This window comes from Myxocyprinus asiaticus, chromosome 12 (assembly GCF_019703515.2).
Source record: "Myxocyprinus asiaticus isolate MX2 ecotype Aquarium Trade chromosome 12, UBuf_Myxa_2, whole genome shotgun sequence".
Classification (NCBI taxonomy): Eukaryota; Metazoa; Chordata; class Actinopteri; order Cypriniformes; family Catostomidae; genus Myxocyprinus; species Myxocyprinus asiaticus.
Genome location: NC_059355.1, coordinates 13,217,025 through 13,241,434, shown reverse-complemented (window position 1 = coordinate 13,241,434; position 24,410 = coordinate 13,217,025). Strand labels below are relative to the sequence as shown.

The 24,410-nt window shown below is 38.1% G+C and overlaps 2 protein-coding genes across 10 annotated transcripts in view; one reads left to right on the top strand and one right to left on the bottom strand.

Moving 5' to 3' along the window:
* szt2 (SZT2 subunit of KICSTOR complex) overlaps positions 1 to 10,903 on the top strand; it is a 182,615-nt gene extending 171,712 nt beyond the window's left edge. For 8 of the 9 annotated variants that reach the window (XM_051711348.1, XM_051711341.1, XM_051711340.1 and 5 more), the window contains 4 exons: positions 486 to 1,002; positions 4,995 to 5,108; positions 6,886 to 6,954; positions 9,063 to 10,903. In XM_051711348.1, coding sequence (XP_051567308.1) covers positions 486 to 1,002; positions 4,995 to 5,108; positions 6,886 to 6,954; positions 9,063 to 9,206 — 844 coding nt within the window. In that variant the 3' untranslated portion in view covers positions 9,207 to 10,903. Of the gene's footprint in view, positions 1 to 485; positions 1,003 to 4,994; positions 5,109 to 6,885; positions 6,955 to 8,781 lie in introns of all 9 variants that reach the window. The other variant, XM_051711344.1, reaches the window with a different exon arrangement.
* Positions 10,904 to 11,049: 146 nt separating this feature from the next.
* hyi (hydroxypyruvate isomerase) lies at positions 11,050 to 20,938 on the bottom strand. The gene is made up of 8 exons (XM_051711414.1): positions 20,635 to 20,938; positions 20,138 to 20,249; positions 18,308 to 18,422; positions 14,752 to 14,830; positions 14,625 to 14,674; positions 12,845 to 12,914; positions 11,848 to 11,982; positions 11,050 to 11,673 (listed from the first exon to the last, which is right to left on the bottom strand). The coding sequence occupies exons 1-8, from the start codon at positions 20,831 to 20,833 to the stop codon at positions 11,618 to 11,620; spliced, it is 816 nt and encodes a 271-aa protein (XP_051567374.1). The 5' UTR covers positions 20,834 to 20,938; the 3' UTR covers positions 11,050 to 11,617.
* Between the last annotated feature and the right edge of the window lie 3,472 nt (positions 20,939 to 24,410).

Genomic DNA, 24,410 nt, shown 5'->3' with positions numbered 1-24,410 from the left:
CCACAAAAATCAGCAAATGAAAAAAAGGTTTTTATTCTTTGAGGTTTGAAAGTAGAGTATAATATAATAGGTTAATATTATTTTTTCTGCACATGCAGTGTTGTTTTAGAGGTGGAGAAAATCAGGAAAAATGGGGGGAATCATCAGGTTTTACAGGTTTGATTGGATCATGAAAAGTGGGCTATTATATAATATACAAAGAAAAACAAAAAAGCTGCTTGTTTTTTTTGTTTCATTTTTTTGTTCATATTTTGATATTTAATTAATAAATTCTTTTAAAAAATAAAAATTTATAATTTTCATATTTTTTGAATATTTTATATTTTATAAAAAATAAACAAAATAAAAAATGTCCTCGCCCATGCAGGAATTGTTACATCAGCAAAAAGTTGTTGCAGAGAAATGTACAACATTTGATGACTGAGAAAAAAAACTGAGGAATTCTGCACGTTATCTAACTTTTGCATAATTGCATTTGCATTCAGGTTGCAATTCTACGTAATAATGACCAGTCAGCGGGAGCTGTTTCCTCGTTTGACCGCGGATATGCGTCGCTTTAAAAAGCTTCCTCAGATCTATCGTGACCCCGGTGACCTCAGCAGCCGTACCCCTCTGGAGCGGATGGATTCTGGTAGCGTCGGGGCACAGGAAACAGAACTGGACCTCTGGGAGGAGACCACGGCCCCCGTGTCCCCAGCGACCAGCCCAGAATCTGACCCCTTGGTGACCACCAGAGAAACCGCCGACTCTCAGGGGCTGTTCTACTTGTCTCCTGTCTTCCCCCTTCTTAACTCTGAAGTGCTGTCGGCACGCCGGCAGATCCAGAGCAGCGTGGAGCAGGCCATGGGTCACTGTCGCAGGGATAACCTCTGGAGGATGCTGTTTCATGGAGAGCATTTGGCTCTGGACAAACTCAAACTAAGCAAGCTGGCCTTCGGTGAACTAGAAGAGCTATTGAATGCTGTGCAGAGCAGATCAGTGGCTGAAATAGACCCACAGCTGGTATTACAACACACACATTCCTCTTCACCTATGAGTCCATCTTTCACATCCATTTATCTATTTCCTTTTCCTCTAACTTCTCTAGCATGCCCCTTCCACCAATACGGTACAAAAAGAATGAATGTCACTAACAATGAACTGTGCTTACAAACACTGTCTGCTTTGTTTTAGCACCTGGTTTACTAAATCAATTTTGCAAATAAGGTGACAGTTCGCGGAACTCTGCGTAGGACATCAGTTTAGCCATTGCCAGCCCTGAATGTAAACATGCATTAGATGGACGTATTTGACCTTTAAACCGAGTCTCGCTGTTTTTCAGCACCTCGTACAGGAGCGTAGCGTTTTTGAGACACCATGTCAGGTTAAAAAGAATGTCAACTTTCAAAAGTGTCTCGAGACACTTTTATATTCCCTATAGAGACCTATTATATTCATTGCATTGTGTCTAGCTTTTTTTTTTAGCACTAGAACGTGTTAGGTCCGAACAGCCGCTAATAGGTGCAGGCAAAATTTTTTACTGGATTGTGCGCGTTTAGTGAATAAGATATATTGAAATACTGTGCGCAATGGTAAAAGGAAGTGCTTTACCATAAAAAAAAATTGTTGATCATCAACCCAAATATTGTATTTGTGTTTTATTTTACATTTATTTATTACAAGTATATACAATTTATATAAAAAATAAATAATATAAAAAACTACACCAAAATCGGTATCAGGGTTACAAGTAACAGAGCTACAAATTTATCACAAGTTATCACTCAGTAGGACTTGCTAGTTTGGCACAAACCTATCTATGTTTGTTTAGAGCTATTGATAAATTTATTTTTTCTTTCAGTAACTTCGGTAACTGGGTGTTGAGCTGGACGAATTGAGAAAAGGAAATTTGCGTGGTTTCCCGTCTGTTCGGGGTGGTTTGATGCACACAGAGGCAGTGCAGTGTGTTTGATAGGAGTCGGACAACAAACATGCTAAGGCACGTCTCTGTGGGGAAAACACGTTCCCTACTCATCACCACACTGCAGTAAAAATCAGCTAATTAGTGGAGTAAATCAGCCCTTTAATATAACGCTCCGTTCTTTATTTACACTGAAAATTATCCCTTGTGGAACAACATACGCACACAGATTCACACTTTGAATCCTTTGTCAACAGGATGCTCGTTCATGATTTGATTACACTGTTGCAATGTGGCTGGATTTGGCTTCAGAAAATATGGTTACTTGTAGCTGGTGTTTTACACATATTAATAATATTTAATATTTACATAGGGAGCTCAATCATGGGAAACATATACACAAGGTGTATCACATGCTCGTGTGTTACAAAATGTTGCATTCTGTGCTCTTAAACAGTTCACCCAAATATTACATTTCTGTCACACTCATGTCATTCTAAACCCTTATGACTTCCTTATGTGGAATACAAAATAATAAATCAATTTTAAGAACATCATAATTGCCTATTTCCATACCAATAGAAGATCCATTCTAATCGCAGTTGATAGTGACTCACTTTAAAGCTTAACAAAGCACAAAATTGTCATAAAAGTACATAGTTCACGTGTCTTGTGCGTCATATTCCAAGTATTCTGAAGGCATGTGATTGCTTTGTGTGAGGAACAGACTGAAATTTAAGTCCATATTTACTATGAAATCTAATCATTGATCATCTCGTGTATACAGAGCCCAAAATCAAATATGGTTTCATGTCAACATCGTGTCACGACATCATGACATTTGGTCAAAAGATGCGCAAAATCCAATGAGATTGTTTTTTTCTTCATATTACAATTCTGAATTATTATTAACTGCAACTGGTAAATTACAAAAGGTCTCAAAAGTTAAAAAGGTTTGTATCTGGGTGTTTCTTCAACTATGGGCACTTTCATGTCTCGGACATTGATTTTATTAGAACTTTATAAAATCTTTTTAATACATGGTCTCATTAAAACTGAATAGGAAACTTTTTAGCAGGACTTCATTATTTATTTTTGGTACTTTTCAAATGCCGTTTATGTATAGATTTTAATATTGTTGCCTTGTCCCAGACTTTCAATATTAAACTATGAAAATTCATTATAAAAATACAAATTATTCCATGTTTAAAACTATATTAATCTAAATCTAAGAAATAAACAAAGCATTTCAATATTTATTTATGGGAAATTTCTATAAATTTTTCAAAAATTACTAAACATTTTCATAGTTGTGGCATAATTTCCACCACACCAAACAATTTTGTCCCTAACAAAGTTTTTTCAAAAGTTAGTGTACATGTTAACCAAGTGAACAAAAGTGTCAATGAAGAGCATGCTTGAGATGAAATATGACACAAAACAAAGAAAAATCAAAAGGAAATATCTCTTATGAGCTAAATATTTTTATTGACCTTCATTTCCAGTCACGCTTCAGTTTTGCCAAATTACGCAAAAAGCGTGAAAATATAATTTAATTGTGTGTATTAAGGATAAATAAACTGTTAACTGTGAAATTAATTTTAGCATGACAAAGGAGGTGACCATTTTATTTCATAAATTTTAAAAATATCATTTTCATCAGCATCATTTCCACCACAGAAGGATAAAAAAAAAACAGTCTTACCAATTACCAAACGGCGAAACGTTGCTTGGTGCAGAACATTCTGAAATCATGTGTAAGTGGGGGCCTGGGTAGCTCAGTGAGTACTGATGCGGACTACCACCCCTGGAGTCACAAGTTCGTGCTGAGTGACTCCAGCCAGGACTCCTAAGCAACCAAATTGGCCCGGTTGCTAGGGAGGGTGGAGTCAGATGGGGTAACCTCTTCGTGGTCGTGATTAGGGGTTCTCGCTCTCAATGGGGTGCGTGGTAAGTTGTGTGTGGATCACGGAGAATAGCATGAGCCTCCGCGGTGTCGTGCACAGTGGCTCACGTGATAAGATGCGTGGATTGACTGTCTCAGAAGTGGAGGCAACTGAGACTTGTCCTCCGCCACCTGGATTGAGGTGATTAACCGCGCCACCACAAGGACCTACTAAGTAGTGGGAATTGGGCATTCCAAATTGGGAGAAAAGGGGATTAAAAAAAAAACATTGTGACAGTCTCATTAAGGCCTCTTCGTGGTACAAATCTCACCTCCCCAAGAATCGTGTCTATGAGTTTGGTGGACCCTAAATCAGCCTAATTTTATACAGGGCTTCCTTAAGACTGATTAGTCCATCAGCCAACGCAACTTGTTGATTTAAAAAATATTAGCAAGTTTTTTCCCCCTACTAGCGAATACGTAATGATCACTTTCTGCTTTCTCTAAGCATTCACCTTCCTTGGATCATTTTATTGGCTTCCCCATCCCATCACTCAACACCTCGCCTCACATATCCACTTTGATCTGAACTCTGCAAGAATTACATGTGATGTTTCCTCCTCGACCCCACACTTGACACGAGCTGTGATTTGAATACGAGCATGAGCTGCCAAACATGTACGCAAGCTGTAGCCACAAAGTGCTCCCATTCCCTAGCAGAGGTCTGGTCTCTCCAAACCTGCATTTCAATGCGTTTTGATTCCCTCTGCTTTGTTCTGTATTCCATTCACGCTAGCAGAACTGCTTAGTCAATGTTTTAGAACCCATCTGCGACTGCTAATGCAAATCTGAGCGTTTGGATGATGTAGATTGCTGTCAAAGCAATACAGATCACTTCGCATTCCAACTGGAACTGGGGGGGCACAAGGAAATATAGGCACCCCCCCCTTAGACACGGCCATGGGGCTGCACGATTGACAAAAATCATAATTTTCAATTACTTGTTAATCAAATCGAATCAAAAGCTTGTAAATCGGAATCAAATTAAATCAGGAAATCTGTATCAAAACCCAGCCCTAAAATGCACTCCCATTAATTTGTTGCTTTTTTCCATATCTTCTTCTCCTCTTAGCTCACTGTTATGTGTGTGAACACTTGTGTCTGTTGTCTTCTGACCGAAGTGATATATTGAATTTGTTGTGTTTGTAGGACTGTTTCCTGAACATGAGTCCTGCCTGGTATCAGAGTCTCATTAAAGTTCTACTGTCACGATTCCCACAGAACTGCAGGCATTTTAAGGATGACGGTGGTATTCAGTACCTGGTAAGAGATTCACAACAAGCAGCAAAGTGCATAGGCACCTATTATATTACTATTCTTCTTCCTGTTTGTTCCTGGCGCTAATTTTGATATATGGCACTCAAATCGCCAATGCCACCCAACAACTCAGTCATTATGTTAGTGAATAATGCAGCGTTTACACTGCCTGTGATTTTATCGCTTGAGATCGCTAATCGCCATCCTGCTGTTTCCCTCTCTAACGTAATTGGTGGGCTTGTGAAAATCTGATCACAAATGTGTTTCATAGGACTATCCGAGGAGTAAAATACATAAACTCAGCATTAAAAGAAACGTCCTCTCACTTTCAACTGCTTTTATTTTCAGCAAACTTAACATGTGTAAATATTTGTATGAACATAAAAAGATTCAACAACTAAGACATAAACTGAACAGTTTTCACAGACATGCGACTAACAGAAATGGAATAATGTGTCTTTGGGGGGGTCAAAATGGGATGTGCTCAATGGGATTGAGATCCGGGCTCTTCGCTGGCCATGGCAGAACACTGACATTCCTGTCTTGCAGGAAATCACACACAGAACAAGCAGTATGGCTGGTGGCACTGTCATGCTGGAGGGTCATGTCAGGATGAGTCTTCCTTGTAACGCACAGCATTGAGATTGCCTGCAATGACAACAAGCTCAGTCCGATGATGCTGTGACACACCACCCCAGACCATGACGGACCCTCAACCTCCAAATCAATCCCACTCCAGAGTACAGGCCTCGGTGTAACGCTCATTTCTTCGACGACAAACGCGAGTCCGACCATCACCCCTGGTGAGACAAAACCGCGACACGTCAGTGAAGAGCACTTTTTGCCAGTCCTGTCTGGTCCAGCAAAGGTGGGTTTGTGTCCATAGGCGACGTTGTTGCCGGTGATGTCTGGTAAGGACCTGCCTTACAACAGGCCTACAAGCCCTCAGTCCAGCCTCTCTCAGCCTATCGTGGACAGTCTGAGCACTGATGGAGGGATTGTGCATTCCTGGTGTAACTCGGGCAGTTGTTGTTGCCATCCTGTACCTGTCCCGCAGGCGTTATATTCGGATGCGCCGACCCTGTGCAGGCGTCTCACAATATAGACATTGCAGTTTATTGCCCTAGCCACATTCACGCAGATGAGCAGGGACCTTGGGCATCTTTCTTTTGGTGTTTTTCAGAGTCAGTAGAAAGGCCTCTTTAGTGTCTTAAGTTTTGATAACTGTGACCTTAATTGCCTACCATCTGTAAGCTGTTAGTGTCTTAACGACCGTTCCACAAGTGCATGTTAATTAATTGTTTATGGTTCATTGAACAAGCATGAAAAACATTGTTTAAATCCTTTACAATAAAGATCTGTAAAAGTTATTTGGATTTTTACAAAATTATCTTTAAAATACAGTGTCCTGAAAAAGGGACGTTTCTTTTTTTGCTGAGTTTACATATAACTCATAAATAGGTTAAACAAAATATACTTAACTTAGAACTCAAAGACTACAAGACATTTTGAGGACATATGCCAAATTCTGACAAATTCAGGAAGTATATAGTTGCGTTCTGGCCTTATGGAGAAGGTTGCACAAATACTATCAGTACAAATGCTAGTTTAAATGATTATTCATCATTGACTTCGAATGGAGGAAAGCCACCACCAATCCACATTAAATGGGTCTTGAAAAGTGGAGTTAAAACAAAAAGAATTTGGGGTTAAAAATTCACATTTTTAAATGGATAATTGTTTGAACATTGTGCATCGAGTTTGAACTCTCTTTCTTTTCCAGGCTGTGCTGAACCAGAAGTTCACTGACTGTTTTGTGCTTGTGTTCCTGGATGCCCAGGCTGGAAAAACTGTGAGTTCCTTTACAACTTTTCACTCTCTTGATGTTCTCTGGGGATGAATCTCACAAAAACATATCCAGGGCTTATTTCACCCCAAAACAGAAAGAAAAAAAATATGACATTATTTTTCTTCAGTTAAGCATGTTTTCCCTCAATGTTCATGACCATACTGCTAAAAATTAATACATTTGCATTCTCATTACTGTAATGCAAAAAATAGATATTTAAGTATTTATACATCATAGTAGTATTAGTTGTACTGCTTAAAAACATTGAAATACATTGTAAAACTTGATGCTTAGTATTTCTTATAAAAATAATATTAAAAATATTATTTTCATGACAAGCATATTTCCCCGTGACATTCTCATTACCAAAATGCATTCAGACATTTAACTTTTATCTTTGTTTTTTTGGTAACACTAGTAAATGCATTAGTTATGATGAACCAACCATGAATAATATTTTTCCAGCATTTATTAATTTTGGTTAATGTCAAATTATTCATTTACAATTGTTTATCATTTTTAGTTCATTTTAGCTCAGAATATTATGATACAATTAACTAATGTTAATGTACACAACTTTTAATTAAAAAAAAAATATTAGCATGTTGAAATTAACATTAACCAAGGTTAGTAAGTGCTGAAAACGTTTTCTTTTTGGATTTTTCCCCTTTTTCTCCCAATTTGGAATGCCCAATTCCCAATGCGCTCTAAGTCCTCATGGTCGCATAGTGATTTGCCTCAGTCCGGGTGGCGGAGGACGAATCCCAGTTGCCTCCGCGTCTGAGACAGTCAACCTGCCATCTTATCACGTGACTTGAGCGCATTGCCACGGAAACATAGCGCGTGTGGAGGCTTCACGCCATCCACCGCGGCAACCACGCTCAATTCACCATGCGCCCCACCGAGAACAAACCACATTATAGCGACCACGAGGAGGTTACCCCATGTGACTCTACCCTCCCTAGCAACCGGGCCAATTTGGTTGCTTAGGAGACCTGGCTGGAGTCACTCAGCACGCCCTGGTATTCGAACTAGCGAACTCCAGGGGTGGTAGCCAGTGTATTTTACCACTGAGCTACCCAGGCCCCCCTTTTTTGCATTGTTAGTTCATGTTAAAGGAATAGTTCACCCAAAAATGAAAATTTGCTGATAATTTGCTCACCCTCAGGCCATCCTCCTTCATCTGAACAGGATTTAAAATTTAAAATGCAAGTGAATGGACACTTTTTTTTGACGGTCCAAAAATCATATTTAGGCAGCATCAAAGTAATCCACAGTCGGTCAAGTATTGTCTTCTGAAGTAAACGGATACGTTTGTGTGAAAAACAAATAGCTAATTAAAACGTTTTAACTTTAAATCGGCACTTCCGGCAGCTCTCTGTAGCTGTTTGAAATTGACCTAACTCTCGCATGAAGTACGTTCCTCTGTGGTAAACAGAGCGGAACTTCTGAATTCTCACGTGAACGTGCCAACGTTATGACATCATGGGACGGGAGGCATTTGAGTGTTTACAGAAAGCGAAGTTAATAAAGTTTTAATTAACGATTAGTTTTTCACACAAACATATCTATTCACTTCAGAAGACATTACTTGATCGACTGGAGTCGTGTGGATTAATTTGATGCTGCCTTTTCGCAAAGATCTTTTCCAAAGATTTCAGAATGTGGTCTCAGATTTTTTGATCCTATTTTTAAAATACTTAACCTATCATTATTTTTTTATAATGTTTAAATAAATATAAATAGTTGTATTTAAATTAGAGCTATCAATCAGTAATTATTTACATGATATGCCGAATTATTAATGAGTTTGGTTTGTTGTCTGTACAGCTGGAGTTTCGCTTACTGCCCCCAGCTGAAAACACGTAGTACTTCATGCTTGAATTGGTATAATTGCGATGGTATGAATATTCCATATTACAGTCCGGAAACATGATTAATTGCGTAAATGAATGCATTATATTTTATATAATTAATCCCACTGAATTAACAGGTTAAATTGACAGCCCTAGTTTTATGAGCTTTAAAATATACAATGGTTGAGTGAATCCGTGTTAAACACGATGCCACCTCAAAGCTCACAGTTTCACCCCATTTCCTCCTGCTTCCAGAGTCTGAAGATTGTTTTCAGGGAGCCGTTATCAGCACAGACTCAGTCGAGCAGTAGTCCACCACCACAGCTGGTCTCCATGTACCACCATCTGGAGTCTGTCATCAACACAGCGTGCTATAACCTCTGGACCGGTCTGCTGTAAACATGCACTGAACATCCCGATATTCTTTGTTTCAGTAGAAATCTACCTGCGGACTGTGACTCTGTGTGAACGAAAGGTTAAGAGAGTCCCAAGTTGAAGGTTAAAAGAGTCCCAAGTTGAAATAACTGAACATAGGTTGTGCTGATTTCTTCTAAGATTCAGCTTTGAGCTGCCTCCCAGTCACAGACTAAAACTTAACGTGTCTTGTGTGAAAAGCGTGTTGCATAGGTCAGGGAGCTTCCATTTAGGCAATTAAAAAGCCCACATTTTGCACAGTAGAACAGCTAAATGGGCTGCCCTGTTAATTTGAGAGGGCGATTAGCCGGTGGGTGCAAATTGGCACGTAAAATTCCGCTGGTTTGCCAAAGCCATACTCTCCTTCTGTATTTCTGTTCATTTGAGTGTTTTATTTTTATTTATTATTTTCTTTTTCATCTCAGTTGCTGATAAAAAAATTGGGTCGTGATTCTATAGACAGTTTTTGTGTTAGGTCTCGCTTTGAGTCCAGTTTGAAGTTCTGATCCGATTACGTCTGGTGAAGTTCGAGAAATCACATCAGTTTTGTTCCTGTTGGCAGGATGGGTAGTTGATTTTTCACCCAATTGTGCTACGTAATTGTGGCCTTATGGCCATTTCTTCATACAATAAGTGCCTTTATTTTCCTAAACTGGATCGAGTGTGTTGTTTTGACCTTGCAGGAAGATCTGTACAGTCGACTCTTTTCCATGGACAAAAGTCACTTAAATGGAAGATTCTGATGGAAGATCAGTATGGAGTAACAATTTGGCCTACTCTTAAACACACAAAAATACAAATCAGCATACACTGCAACAGTTGTTTTCTCTTGTATTTTTGACATGTTTTCCAGTAAAAATTTCAAAACATCCTTAAAATTTACACGAGAAAAAACTTTCAAAGAATATATCTGGAATTATTTCTATTTCCCCACTGGAAAATATATTATATATATATATATATATATATATTTTGCACAAACCTCACTAAATTTAGTTAGTTTTTGGCTTAAAACAAGAATAAACAATTTGCCAATGGGATTAGAATAACTTATTCTATAATATAATAACTTATATTATTATCAATAAATATTTATATTAACTTATTCTTGGAAAACAAAACTTTTACACAAATGTACTTAAGTAAATGTATCTTTTTACTGGAAAACAAGACATGATACTAATTAAAAAAATTGGCATTGTACAACTACTAAGCCACCTAACTTCAATGACAGCACTGAAGTGCTCAATGTGCAAAGATCACAGAAAACTATTGACTGACACATTTCCCATGTGTCAGGCTGTTTTTAGCTCCTGTATTGAATGTATTTTAATGGATTGTTTGTTTTAGGCACACTCTTCATAATGGATAGCCATTGGTGTATGAATGTTTGGGAGAAAATTAATTAGCAATTCAATTGTCTGAAACTGTTGTAATATGTACATTATGTATATACGGACAGATTTGTAAGAAAACTGCTCAATAAATCTTAAGTTAAAATGTTTCAAGTGTTGAAGTCTGCGATGCTTTGAAAACAAAAAAACATGCACAACTGATAGATTGATAACTGTTGGAAATGGAAGTCTGTAATTCAATTGTAAACCTGAGAAAATTCAAGATTTTGTCATTTTTAGGTGCCTAATAGAGGCCACCAGTCTGGCTCCAGAAGTAAAAATCTAATTTATTTTCTCCATATGGAAATGTAAATTTAATGATAACTTGTAAACCATCAAAGACGATTTGATGGTAAATGAGCTCAGAGGTTGTAAATCGATGGTATATACTTTTGTTGAAGCCATCAAATCGTGTTATTTCAACATTTTTTAAAATATTTTATATAATCTTCACACGATCCTCAGGGGTGGGAAATCCACCAATCAGAGAATCGCTGCAACAAAGCACACCAAAAGAGCTCTGCAGTGACCGCAAACTTCCATGATGCACTGTGAATACACAAACGAGTCGCTCTCCCTACACTCGCAAACTACTTGTTATATAAGCAAAATATTCAGTTAAGAGATATGGTTTCTATAGTTATAATCAACAACTTTAAGTCAACCGTTTTGTATTTTTCCGTTTTTTATTTTTATTTTTTTATTCATTCATCATTCGCAATGCTTTATGTAAATGAATGTCATTCCCACAGTCTTGTACCTCTGTCTTTTTGACCTATTTTCAAATACTTTTTTGCTTCATAACAATGTTTGTAGTGTTGTGATTCACCTCAAAGCTTGTTGGTTTGGTTCATTGGTTAGAACTGTAATTATGTATAAATTAATGGGAAAATTATTTCCAGAACAAAGACAGCTGAAAAAGTGCACGGGCACTCTTGCGCTCTATTAGGAAATGCTCAAATGCTAAAAGCTGTAAAATTTGGATGCAAGTGAAATCAGTCATCAGTTGTGTCTGTTCCAGTATGTTCTGACCCAATCCAGACCCGCCTCCGTGGAACCTGTCGAATCACAATTTAAAATCATCCTTGAGAGTTTTTGTGCCATAGTGTTATTACTATATTTTCAATTCCAAAATGTGCAGATAATGGGCAGGTATGGCCTCATGGAATGTGATGGCTTCATTCGTATCACGACCAAATCTCTTTCATTTGAAATGGGGGAAAGTAACTCACCCAGTGGTTTGTATTCACAGCCGATGTAGTGCTGATAGTTCAGCTCCTCCAGCAGTTTAAAGACATACGAGAAGTTCACCTCTCCATCACTGTCTGGTTCATGACGATCTGGAACCTGAGCGATCTGGATGTGACCTGCAACAGTGTCAAAACTGACATTAATGAACTTGTTCAAGGTTGTTTTTGTGCCTAATGTAAAGTTCTCCTCACCTCTAGAAGTTTGGTTCCAACAATGTCAAAGTCAGATTTATTGTAATTTTTACACACTGAAGATCAACGAACCAAACGAAATGAAGTTCCTTCAGGCTACATATGATGTAGTCCAGCTAATAAATACATTTTCAGTAATTCAAGGCTTTCCATGACTTTTCCAGTGGTTTGTGACTTCTGGAAACTGTTTTTTTTTAAAGATTGCTTTGATTCAGACTGATTTGCTAATGAATCATTTCGATCAATTCACTGAAAAGAACCTTTCAAAAGAAAGGTTTCCAAACCTTTCCAGTTTTTCATGACCGTGTGAACCCTGGTAACTAAAAATGACCTTTTGTTACAAGCGCAAATCTAGTACAACAGCATTTTTATTCAATTATTCGCAAAGCTGGGCAATGTTACTTTTAAAAGTACTGTTACATTATTGCGTTACTGATAACGAGTAATAAGTATTTGTAATAGTAATTATAACATCACTATTTTTAATAAGAGATTTTTTTATAGAAAAAACAGAGAATGAAGCTATGTAAAAATGGTTTAAATGTAAACTGATGCACCAGTTTAAATGGTTTTCTTTTTCCTTTTATTATGTCAAAATATCAGACAGCATTTGGGATTATCTGTCAATGTTTAAAAAAAAAAAGCTGACAAAACATTTACGGTTAACGCAACCCCTGGTCTCACGCTACATTAATTCCCACTGAATATTCTGTTTCACTCAGAAATTACACAAATTAAATGCAATGCAAGAGCTGTTTTGTGTCGTATACAAGGCGCCCACACTTGCCTGTCATGGGTAAGTATTTCCGTATATTTTCTGTTAAGTTGCCATCCATGATCTGCCAGTGGTAAAGGTCCTAAAAGGATCAGGTGTAAAAAATGCAACAAACATCATTTAGAAACAATCTCATCCGAACACTGCTTTTTGAGAGGGTTCTGTAATGCGAGGTCTTGAACTGATGTTTTTCAAAATTGTGTTTGATCAACTTCAATCTGCGTTGTGATTCACAGTGTCCCTGCACATTATTCACTGCTCCCTACACAATGAGCAGGGGATATCTGGAGGTTCACGTCACTTGACCAAATTCATTAATTTAGGGTGAACTTACACTGCCAATGATTTAGAATCTCACCCGACTGAATACTGTTCACAACACTCTAGACTGCCATTTATGGGTTAAACTTCTGGCGCACCGAGTCACGTGACGCGTCGATTTCCGTGAAGCTCTTCGATGGGTGCGGAGCAAACAAAAGTGCCTCTGGTAAGAAACCTCTTTTAGTTTTTTCACTGAAACCTGTTTGGGTATAAAGAGTAGCGTCTCTAGTTTCATTTGATATGCGTGCTGATAAATACTGTATGATGTCCACATATGTGAATTTTGGGACATTATTCCCTCAAAAAAAACATGCTAGTTATTTTGAATAACTTTAAACATTAACACATCTGTGGGTCATTTCACTTCATTTTAGTATAATTTTTTTATTTTGTTATTGCACTGTGCAATACGGTTCTATTCATTAACATTAGTAAATGCATTACTATATTTACTGCATTTTCACAGTACCAACACCAAAAGTTCAGTTTCAGGCTGCAGATGATGTTTGGACCACTCATGTTTGGCAGACATGGGACAATGATAATCAGTACATAGATTCAGAATTTATAATGCTACATTTTATTTTAACATGGCTGGCAGTGATTGGATGATGCTGGACATTATTTTGAATAAGAATTATTTATTCAGCTTTACAGAATATCAGCTATAATGTCTGTAACGTCTCAAAAACATGAATAACCAACACTCCTGGAAACCTAAAACAGTTTGATGAACAAAAATCTGACTTTCTATAGCTTATAGGAATTATTGTAAAATTTATTTTAACTTAGTCCCCCTGTCCAAATATGTGGACAAACATTTTTAGGAATTTTTTTTTTTTTTTTGTTGCTTGTTTATTAGGTGCTACTAGTTACAAATCAAAAGGGAAATGGAAAATGCACACAGCAGTCACGCTCGGGTTAAGATGCCTGAATACCCAGTGAAATCTACTTCGCAGGGCACTATCGGGCGAATGGAATGCACCTGTGGCTTTAATGTCCCCTCTGACAGACCCATCTTGAGTTAACCATAGAGAGCCGTTTAGAGAAACACTGAAGTCTTTTCTTCATTGCTTGGAAACCCCACAGCTGCGACTGCTGCTTTAATGCACTCTCTGTCCCTGTGGTGAGTCCCAGACAAACTCCACACTTATGATTTATTTAGCTGAGAAATCAAAGAGCACTGAAAGTGTTTTTTTTTTTTCCCTCCAAAAAAGGACAGCAGGGTGCCGTGAAGCTGTTCCTTAAATAGGTAAGTTAAAATAACTTCACATGATGTTGTCTCATCTCACTATTGGCTACAAACACAATATGAGTGAAGTTAAAAAGTGGTTTCATGAAACAGAACAGGATGAAAGACTGAAGAATAACTAGACTTTTACATTTTCAATGCAAGAAACTTTAGCTAACATTTTAAGACTTCAGGGAAAATGGAATACAATGCAGCAAACATTTAGAACACTGCACTCACCATCTGTAGTTTGATGTTTGGATGGCCAATTTTCTGTAGAATCGCCGCGGCTATGGAAAATGTCAAAAAAGAAAAGTGTAGAAAAAAAACTTGGAAACATAGATACACTTGGAAAAAAATGTTTTACCTTGGTGTGGAGAGTCAAGGAAATATCGTGGATCTGTTATTCTGGTGTTGATTGGCTCAATCAAACCAAGAATTCCTTCCTATATAGAGAAATATAGCAGAGAAATATACTGTATAAATATATACTGATAACTAAAGCGTTGGAAAAGGCTGATCACCAGTTAATTGGCTGATAGTTTTTAAAATCAATTTATTGAATGTAAAAAAAATAAAAAATAAACAATTCTTAGTCTTTCTTTACTGTGACAGGCACCGACGTAGAGGTAACAAGAGTCTGACATGAATAAAAATCCAGGATGCAGTTTGTTATAGTGCATAACGTGGTACTTTTAACTATAAACAAGCTCAAAATACACCGGGAACTCATTTTGAAAAGTCTGTGCTCCCAGGTCACACAAACACATGAGGGAAACAAAACATGCACTCTTACAATCATCTACAATGTATCACAATATAACACCAAGTAAACATTGTCATGTAAGCTAATAAACATAGGCTTTTTTCCTTTTCTCTAAGGACACCGTCAGTCAGACTGAACTCAAATATCAATAAAAGGTTAAATAAACATTTAACAATGTCTATACTTCATATGTGTTTCTCTAATATAACATATGGTATTAATAATCGTACATTAGTCCATAAACAGTGATGGTGATGGAGACTTGGCTCTGTTACAACGCTCTACATTAATACATTACCAATTAAGCTTTTTGTAGCCTATATATTCATCAGATTTGTAATTTCTCACTTTTATTATATACTGTATATCATTTATTATGGATGCCAATTTGAATGTTTTTATTATTATTTCGGAAATGCACATTTAATTTCATATTTACATTAGGGCTGTCAATCGATTAAAATTGTAATCAAATTAAGTGATATGGCAATTAATTAATTGAATTCATTACAATTAATCACATATATAAATATTTGCTGAGAAATGCCCTTAACAATAATTCAATATATGATGACTAAATAATTTTCAATAACATTTAAAGGGATAGTTCACCCAAAAATGAAAATTCATCTCATCATTTACCAGATGTGTATGACTTTTTCATCTGCTGAACACAAAGATTTTTTGAAGAATATCTCAGCTCTGTAGGTCCATACACTGCAAGTGAATGGGTGCCAAAATGCAGAAGCTCCAAAATCCACATAAGGGCAACATAAAAGTACTCCAGACAACTCTGGTGGTTAAATCCATATCTTCTTAAGCAATATGATAGGTGTGGCTGAGAAACAGATTTCTTTCCTTTTTTATTCACTTTCTCCTTTTTCTGTTTTTGGTGATTCACATTTTTTCATGCATATCGCCCCCTACTGGACAGGGAGGAGAATTTATGATAAAAAAAATTCTTAAATATTGATCTGTTTCTCACCCACACCTATCATATTATGTCTGAACACATGCATTTAACCACTGGAGTCGTATGGATTACTTTTATGCTCCCTTTATGTGGAGTTTGGAGCTTCAAAATTCTGGCACCCATTCACTTGTATTTTATGAACCTACAGAGCTGAAATATTCTTCTAAAAATCTTTGTGTTCTGCAGAAGTAAGTAAGTCATACACATCTGGGATGCGAGGACGGTGAGTAAATCATGAGAATTTTAATATTTGGATGAACTATCCCTTTAAATAATTATAAATTATATATAAAATAATTTTGATATTTAAAATGCATTACATTGTTGTGGCACACAAGCATGACAATTCAAAAAGTGGCTTTAGAGGGCAATATATTGTTAATTTTCATATTATTGAAAATAAGCATCCATTGGCCAACAGTCCGCAGCAATCCATTTAGCAAATGATTTTGTCAGTCTTTCTGAGATTAGGGCTTTTTGACATGTCAACGTACTCATGTGCCAGACAGATGCTTTAAGAGTTATGTTTGTACTTCTCAGCTAAAGTGTGAACATTCATAGACGGCACCTGTTGGAATATTAATTGAATAGCCCTGGTCTTTTCTCTACACAGCCCTAGTTTTGGTGTGACAAAGAAAAAACAAAACTAAAAGAACACTGAGTTTCTACACTGAAACAGAAAAAAAGATTTGGGCCCATCTGCAATGCTTTATAATTAGGGGTCGACCGATATATCGCCAAGGCTGTTAAATTGGCTGATATTCTGACTTTAATTATCGCATTGGCCAATACATTTTCCCGTTTGGCCGATTCTTTCTTGAGGGTGGCGAAAATAGCCTGCATGAATGTGAAGCAACTGATACTTGTAAACAACCAGTCACGGTTCGTTTTGTTGTTACGTGCCATTGTGTTACTACAATAATAGACCGGTGTGCAACACAGTGTCATTTAAATGGTTTACATATCAGAGCCGTGGCAGATGTGTTTGAGCTCAATGTTAAAGTGCTCGCCTGTTTCATTCTCCCTCTCTCTCTTAAACAGTTCCCTGTAACATTAACTGTCTCGTCTCATGATAAAAAGGCAAATATTAATAAAAATAATATCATATACCGTCTGCAAATACGCGCATATCTCGTTTAAACAGATGTAATAAACCAACCTCACACAACTTGAGCAGATCCAGCAACCTGTGGAACACTCATATCTTCCTATGAAGCATATATTCTAACAGTCTCTCCTCAACAGTTCCCTGTAACTTTTCTAATGATAAAAGGCAAATATCAATAAAACTTTATCGTTTAAACAGATGTCATTCACGAACCTCACAAAAATCCAGCGTTTTCTTCCTGTCGAGCACTCAACTAATATCTTCTGAAGCGTGTATTCTATCAGCCAGAATCAAAAACTTCAGGATCCAGATCAAAAGTTACTCTCACTCACAAATCATGACGGTCACTCCATAACAATCCAAGCAGGCGATCCAGGCCGTTTAAACTGTCAGGAGATTGAGGCTCGTGGTGAATCCGCACGAGCGCGTGAGTGCAACTTTAAGGCTGTGTCCGAAACCAGGAAAAAGCTGCCTCCGGAGGCTGTATATGGAGGTACGATGACAATAAGGTGCTTTACAAACTGTTCAGAGACCAGTTTCCTTAAGAATTCCATTCATTCAAAACAGATGTCAGTTAAGCCATTAAATGATTAGGAAGCAAGGTAGCTGCCTACATTTTCAGATGCAGCCCAAGGTAAAAACACTTCATGTGTGCTATAAGTAAATGTCTTATTCACTATCAATGTATGTGCAATTGGTTTGATTCTGTATTTTTTTAGAAAATGCGATTGCTAACGTGGACATGCTATCCATGGTTGCTGAACTACTGTGTGTACTGTTATTTCCTTCTTCCTAATATATTAACAATTTCTTCATGTGCAAATAAATTACTAAAATTTGATGACTAAACAGAAATCTGAAGAAACCGCTATCTACCATTTAATATACAATATTTTTTAGTTTTGTGTGAAATTTAGTAAATATAGTGCCAAATAAAAGTTTATTTATTTTTTTGCAATTTTATGTTTGTTATTTACTATATTAAATTGTGTGATGTATCGGCCACCCTGCTCCCGGCCATTAAAAACCCCATATCGGTCGACCAATAATTATATTACAGTGGGGGAGGTCGTCACCTTTGAGAGCACACCTGCAGCATGTTTCAGGTTCTGCACAAAGGTGTCCTCCATCTCCATGGCAATAGCAGCATGGTCTGACCCCACAGGCACCCTCCCCGCCATCAAATGAATCCTGCAAAGAGACACAGTAAAACATACTCAACTGAAGAAATACTGCCAGGGTTCAACAATAAGAATGACTCAAGACCAGTGTGAGTGACTTTCAGGCCAGTTACTGTTACTTGTTTAATATGGCTTTCATTTTCCAAAGTATGAGGTACAAGAGAGCGTTTTCGAAATGCTTCGTTTTTGGTAGAGCAAAATGCTATTCCAGTCTGGATGAGAGGCATGAACGTAGTGAAATCAATGCATTTTCTGATGAGAACGTAATAAAGTGGAAGTGCATACATCTTGTACATCTGCTTAAACCTTGGAAACACAAACATTTGGTTATCTGTGATTTATTGTACATTGTTGCAAATTCTACTGATTTAAACCTGAAACAAAGGTAAGATTATCTAGTGGGCAAAAAATACTGAAACTGCAAAAATGACTTGCTATAGTCTTCACTCAAAAAAAATATAAGCCTATTTTTAAGATTTATGCATTTTAATTTAATAAAATTCCATCATATTGAATTGTGTAATTAAACCAAATTAGATTAATAAAACAAAATGTTTAGTTTTTTTATTTTAATTTGTAAAAGATTACTCAATTCAATGGAATTTTGTTATGAAACTGAAATGTGTAAATCTTAAAATTAAAAAAAATGTTGTAATGATTGCGAGCCGTCTTTTCAATACAATGGCAGTGGATGGTGACTGACTATAATGCTTACACAAAGACCCAAAAGCATTATAGAAGTAGTGCATGTGATTCGTGCATCACATTCCAAGTCTTCTGAAGGCATTTGATAGGTGAGAAAAAACCAAATTTTAAGTAATATTTAGTGAAAATGTTGACATAAGTTTTTAGCGCTAAAATTAAACATTAAAATTAGAAATCAAACATGTGAATTGTGAACAAAATTCTCTCAAAGTGCTCAAGAAGATTTTCTCAAAAAGTTTCTTACAGTTTCTTAAATTTCTTAAAGTTTCTTAATTTTTTTTCTCAAAACTTTTGTTTCCCAAAAGCCCTTTAACAAGTCCTGCCAAAACGTCCTGTTTTAATAGGAAATGCATAAACACAGGACACTAAACTGTGCTTGTCAATCCATTTCATGGTGTCTTTAACATCCAAGAAGTTGCCTGTTCTTTCCAATTTTATTGAAACAACTACATTTGTTTAATTCCTTTCAATTGGAATTCCGTAAATTCCTCTTCTTATCATTCTGATTCAAATTCCACTTCAACGTCCTGTGGGGCGTGGCCAATTCAATTCAAATTCATACTTCTAAATTCTGGATTTAGAAACTCTGAAACTGGCCCTGTAACATCTCAGCTGATCAAGAAAACAAGGTTCCCTCAGAGGAGGTGGATAAAAGTGAATGTGTTAGATAAGACAATTAGACATCAAGGGCAACGCTGCAGAGAGAGACGCCTCGAGGGAACCTATCTGAGCGTATTTGAAATTATTTTAGCAAGTAACAGCGGGAACCTTAAAGTCTAGGCTCTTTATACAGAGTTTTACCTTGACATGCAGACCTTGCGGTCTGCACTTTTTCCCATTATATCAGCTCCAGTCCACGCTGAGTGGGAGGCAATATTTTATCCTTTACATAATATGGATGGAGCTCTAAAACTTATAATGGTCCACTGTGAATATAAATCAGGTGCATGATATATTGTTATGTCCCTATTATATTTATATGATGCATTAAATGCATCAGCATAAGACGTGCAGTGTTACCTTCTGCAGTCCAGGGCTTTAGCATACTGTAGAGCCAAATCCAATCCAAGTCGGAATTCCTTCTCTCTTCCAGGAACAGCAGCCAATCCCAAATCTCCGTTCTTCAAATCTCCTGAAGCATAAATCACACATACCAAATAACACATAAGAAACAACATTTGCATTTCACAGAAGGAAATACTAGTGCTTGCAAAGCAGCAAATAACAGTATTTTTGGCAAATTATCCATAAGAGGAAAGCCATCACTATCTTATAAAAAATTATGAAAAGTATGCAGTTTATAACAAACAAAAATAGACTGAAATTAAGTACAAAACAAAGTTTTAATGTAATCTGTACATTAAAAGGTTCAAGCTGAGTTATCTGTCTATCTATCTATCTATCCGTATGCCTACATATCTATCTATCTGTCAGTCTGTCTGTCTGTCTGTGTCTATCTATCTATCTATCCTGATTTAAGTAGTCTTTCATTTACTTTGAGTCGGTTTCTTTCTTACCCGGGGGCGTGTTTATAAGTGCAAACTCGAGTCCCGTTTCATCCTTCACTGTTTTTAACTCGCTCAGGTCAGTGTCGTAGAGCCACGCCGCCTCAACCGCCTGAAATCCCGCACACGACGCAGCCCGCAACCGCTGCGTGAACTCCGGGAGTTCCGTGAAGAGCCACGAGATATTGGCACAAAACTTTAACATATACATTATAATCCTCTGCAGCAGGACAGACTAATAAAGCTGTATCAGCGACAGATAGCAGAACTACTAACTAACTGTGTTCAAGGTCCAACCGCGTTCATCTTCTTCTGTATTTTATGGTGGGTGGACTACCTTTGGTGTATACCGCCACCTACCGGACTAGTGCAATCAGCATGGGGAATTGTATGTAACTGTATACCTATATATTCATTTGTTCATAATTATATATACATATATATATATATATATATATATATATATATATATATATATATATATATATATATATATATATATATATAAACCCACGTACTTAAAAAAAAAAAAAAACCTAAACTGTACCAAAAGAAAGATGCCCAGGGTCCCTGCTCATCTGCGTGAACGTGCCTTAGGCATGCTGCATGGAGGCATGAGGACTGCAGATGTGGCCAGGGCAATAAATTGCAATGTCTGTACTGTGAGACGCCTAAGACAGCGCTACAGGGAGACAGGAAGGACAGCTGCTCATCCTTGCAGTGGCAGACCATGTGTAACGGCACCTGCACAGTATCGGTACATCCGAATATCACACCTGCTGGACAGGTACAGGATGGCAACAATAACTGCCCGAGTTACACCAGAAACGCACAATCCCTCCATCAGTGCTCAGACTGTCCGCAACAGGCTGAGAGAGGCTAGACTGAGGGCTTGTAGGCCTGTTATAAGGCAGGTCCTTACCAGACATCACCTGCAACAATGTCGCCTATGGGCACAAACCCACCTTCGCTGGACCAGACAGGACTGGCAAAAAAGTGCTCTTCACTGATGAGTCGCGGTTTTGTCTCACCAGGGGTGATGGTCGGACTCGCGTTTATCATCGAAGGAATGAGCGTTACACCGAGGCCTGTACTCTGGAGCGGGATCGATTTGGAGGTGGAGGGTCCGTCATGGTCTGGGGCGGTGTGTCACAGCATCATCGGACTGAGCATGTTATCATTGCAGGCAATCTCAACGCTGTGCGTTACAGGGAAGACATCCTCCTCCCTCATGTGGTACCCTTCCTGCAGGCTCATCCTGACATGACCCTCCAGCATGACAGTGCCACCAGCCATACTGCTCGTTCTGTGCATGATTTCCTGCAAGACAGGAATGTCAGTGTTCTGCCATGGCCAGCGAAGAGCCCGGATCTCAATCCCATTGAGCACATCTGGGACCTGTTGGATCGGAGGGTGAGGGCTAGGGCCATTCCCCCAGAAATGTCTGGGAACTTGCAAGTTCCTTGGTGGAAGAGTGGGGTAACATCTCACAGCAAGGACTGGCAAATCTGGTGCAGTCCATGAGGAGGAGATGCACTGTAGTACTTAATGCAGCTGGTGGCCACACCAGATACTGGCTGTTACTTTTGATTTTGACCCCCCCTTTGTTCAGGGACACATTATTCCATTTCTGTTAGTCACATGTCTGTGAAACTTGTTCAGTTTATGTCTTAGTTGTTGAATCTTTTTATGTTCATACAAATATTTACACATGTTAAGTTTGCTGAAAATAAAAGCAGTTGAAAGTGAGAGGACGTTTCTTTTTTGCTGAGTTTATATTCCCCTCCATGTGAGGTCTAGGCTGCTCCATTACCTAAACCTCAAAATCTCGGAGTGTTCATCAATACCATGTGTATGCACCTGTTAAAATGTCCTCCCTAGTCTGTTCACCATCACATCATATACGTGCCTCTAACCTCGTACTCACCAGAAAAGTCATAATGGCTCTACAAATATCTGCTGCCCTTATTCCAGTCTTCAACATCCATGTGAAAATCAGTGAAAATTCACTATCTTTGACCTTCTTCAGACTTTCTTTCAGGACATCCCTTTCTTCAGAATATTGTTTACAAAACATAATAACATGTTCCACTGTCTCCATCATATCACAATGACAGAACTGACCTGTATTGTGTTTTCCCATTAAGAATAAATTAGCATATTAGATCTTCTCCGATAGTTTTAAAATAATCTAAGCTATTAAGGGCTGACAAAGAATCTGAACCTAGAATCACTCTTTCTGGCCACACCTCCTCCACCCATTGAAGGCACACCAATAGAGCCACTAATTCAACTGAATAAACTGATAACTTATTTGATAACCTTTTAGTTATTCAGTACTGGAATTCTGGTATAAATACTCCAATACCAGTATGTTCCATCTTCGGATCCTTAGACCCGTCTGTATAAATCTGAAGAAAGGAATAGTACTGACTATCGTTGTAATTTTCTACATAATCACCTACATTAACCTCATACATGTCTTTCTTTTTAGCAAGACTTATATCTATGTATGTTGCTGGGAAAAAACATGGAGGAACAACTCCCAGGACTATAGAGGGCACAGTGTTCATATTTGATATATTATATTCTTTTGCCTCATTGTTAATTGTCCATCCAAAGCCTTTACCTTGGGCATTTTGGTATTCCCAGCATTTTTCACTATATGGTTAATCTTGCTACCTTTTAGTCTTGTCCAGTATGTTAATGACAATTTTTTTCTTACGTAAATCTAGTGGTAACTCCCCTGATTCCACTAATAGAGCACTCACTGGTGTAGTTCGGATGGCTCCATTGCATATCCTAATGGCCTTATGCTGTACTTTATCTAGTGTACTGAGATTGGTTTTCGCAGCTCCATTAAAAACGGAGCATTCAAAATCAAGTATAGGTCTTAGCATAAGTTTGTATATTGTCATCAGTGACTTCTTATCTGCTCCCCAACTGCACCTCAAAATGGCCCTCATCAGATTTTGTCACGGTCCTTTCACTCTGTCAGTCTTTGTGTGAGCTCATGGCTTCGGTTGTGATTTTCCTGCCATGCGCTCCTCGGTTGGTCACGTTTCATGTTTGGAGCATGGTGTCTGAATCCTGACTTCCCTGTCTGGTTCGGTTTCGGTTGGTGTTGGGATCCGGACACGCATGCTCCTGTTATTGGCGTGAGTGCATTGCACTTATGTCATCTTGGCGGCATACACTCACGTCAATCGTTTATGTCTGACTCTCACAACCACGGACGCGCTTCGAGTTGTGCTGCGTGCCTGGGTCGCAAGCTGTCTTCACGTTGTGCTGAGGTTCGGTCACTTCGGTCTGAGGTATCGGGTGTGTGGCCGAACTCTTGCACAGGTGTCCTGTCTCGTTTTGTTGCCTGTTGCATGCATCGCGTGGTGTTTGTTTCGCGATGTACGCTCAGGCTTTGTCTAGTGTGAGAATGCATGGCATTGCTTTGTTAGCATTGCTGTGCATTCTCTCGTCTTATCTGTCGGTTGGCATGAGCGCATGTTGCCTGTTGTCTTGCCGATATGCGCTCGTGCCATTCGGGTGTCTGTGTCTTGTGAGAGTACGTGGCTTTGTTTTGTTTCTGTATTGCCACATGTCTCTCAGTCTTGCGTCATACCCTGCCTCCTTGTTGCCCATTATTAGTTCATTTGTTACACCTGCTTGCCCATTAACCTGTTTGATTTCCTTCCCTATTTTGGTCTCCTCCTGTGTGCTGTCCAGTGCCAGTTCATCTTGTTTCATGTCCTAGTCGGTTCCGGTCAGTACTGTACCAAGCTCGTCCACCCCAG

Excerpts from the sequence above, each read along its gene's own strand:
- hyi (XM_051711414.1), bottom strand. The coding sequence starts at position 20,833 with ATGTATATGTTAAAGTTTTGTGCCAATATCTCGTGGCTCTTCACGGAA. Across the intron at positions 18,423-20,137 it reads AAAGCCCTGGACTGCAGAAG|GATTCATTTGATGGCGGGGA; the intron begins GTAACACTGCAC and ends GTCTCTTTGCAG. Across the intron at positions 14,675-14,751 it reads CCTTGACTCTCCACACCAAG|CCGCGGCGATTCTACAGAAA; the intron begins GTAAAACATTTT and ends CATTTTCCATAG.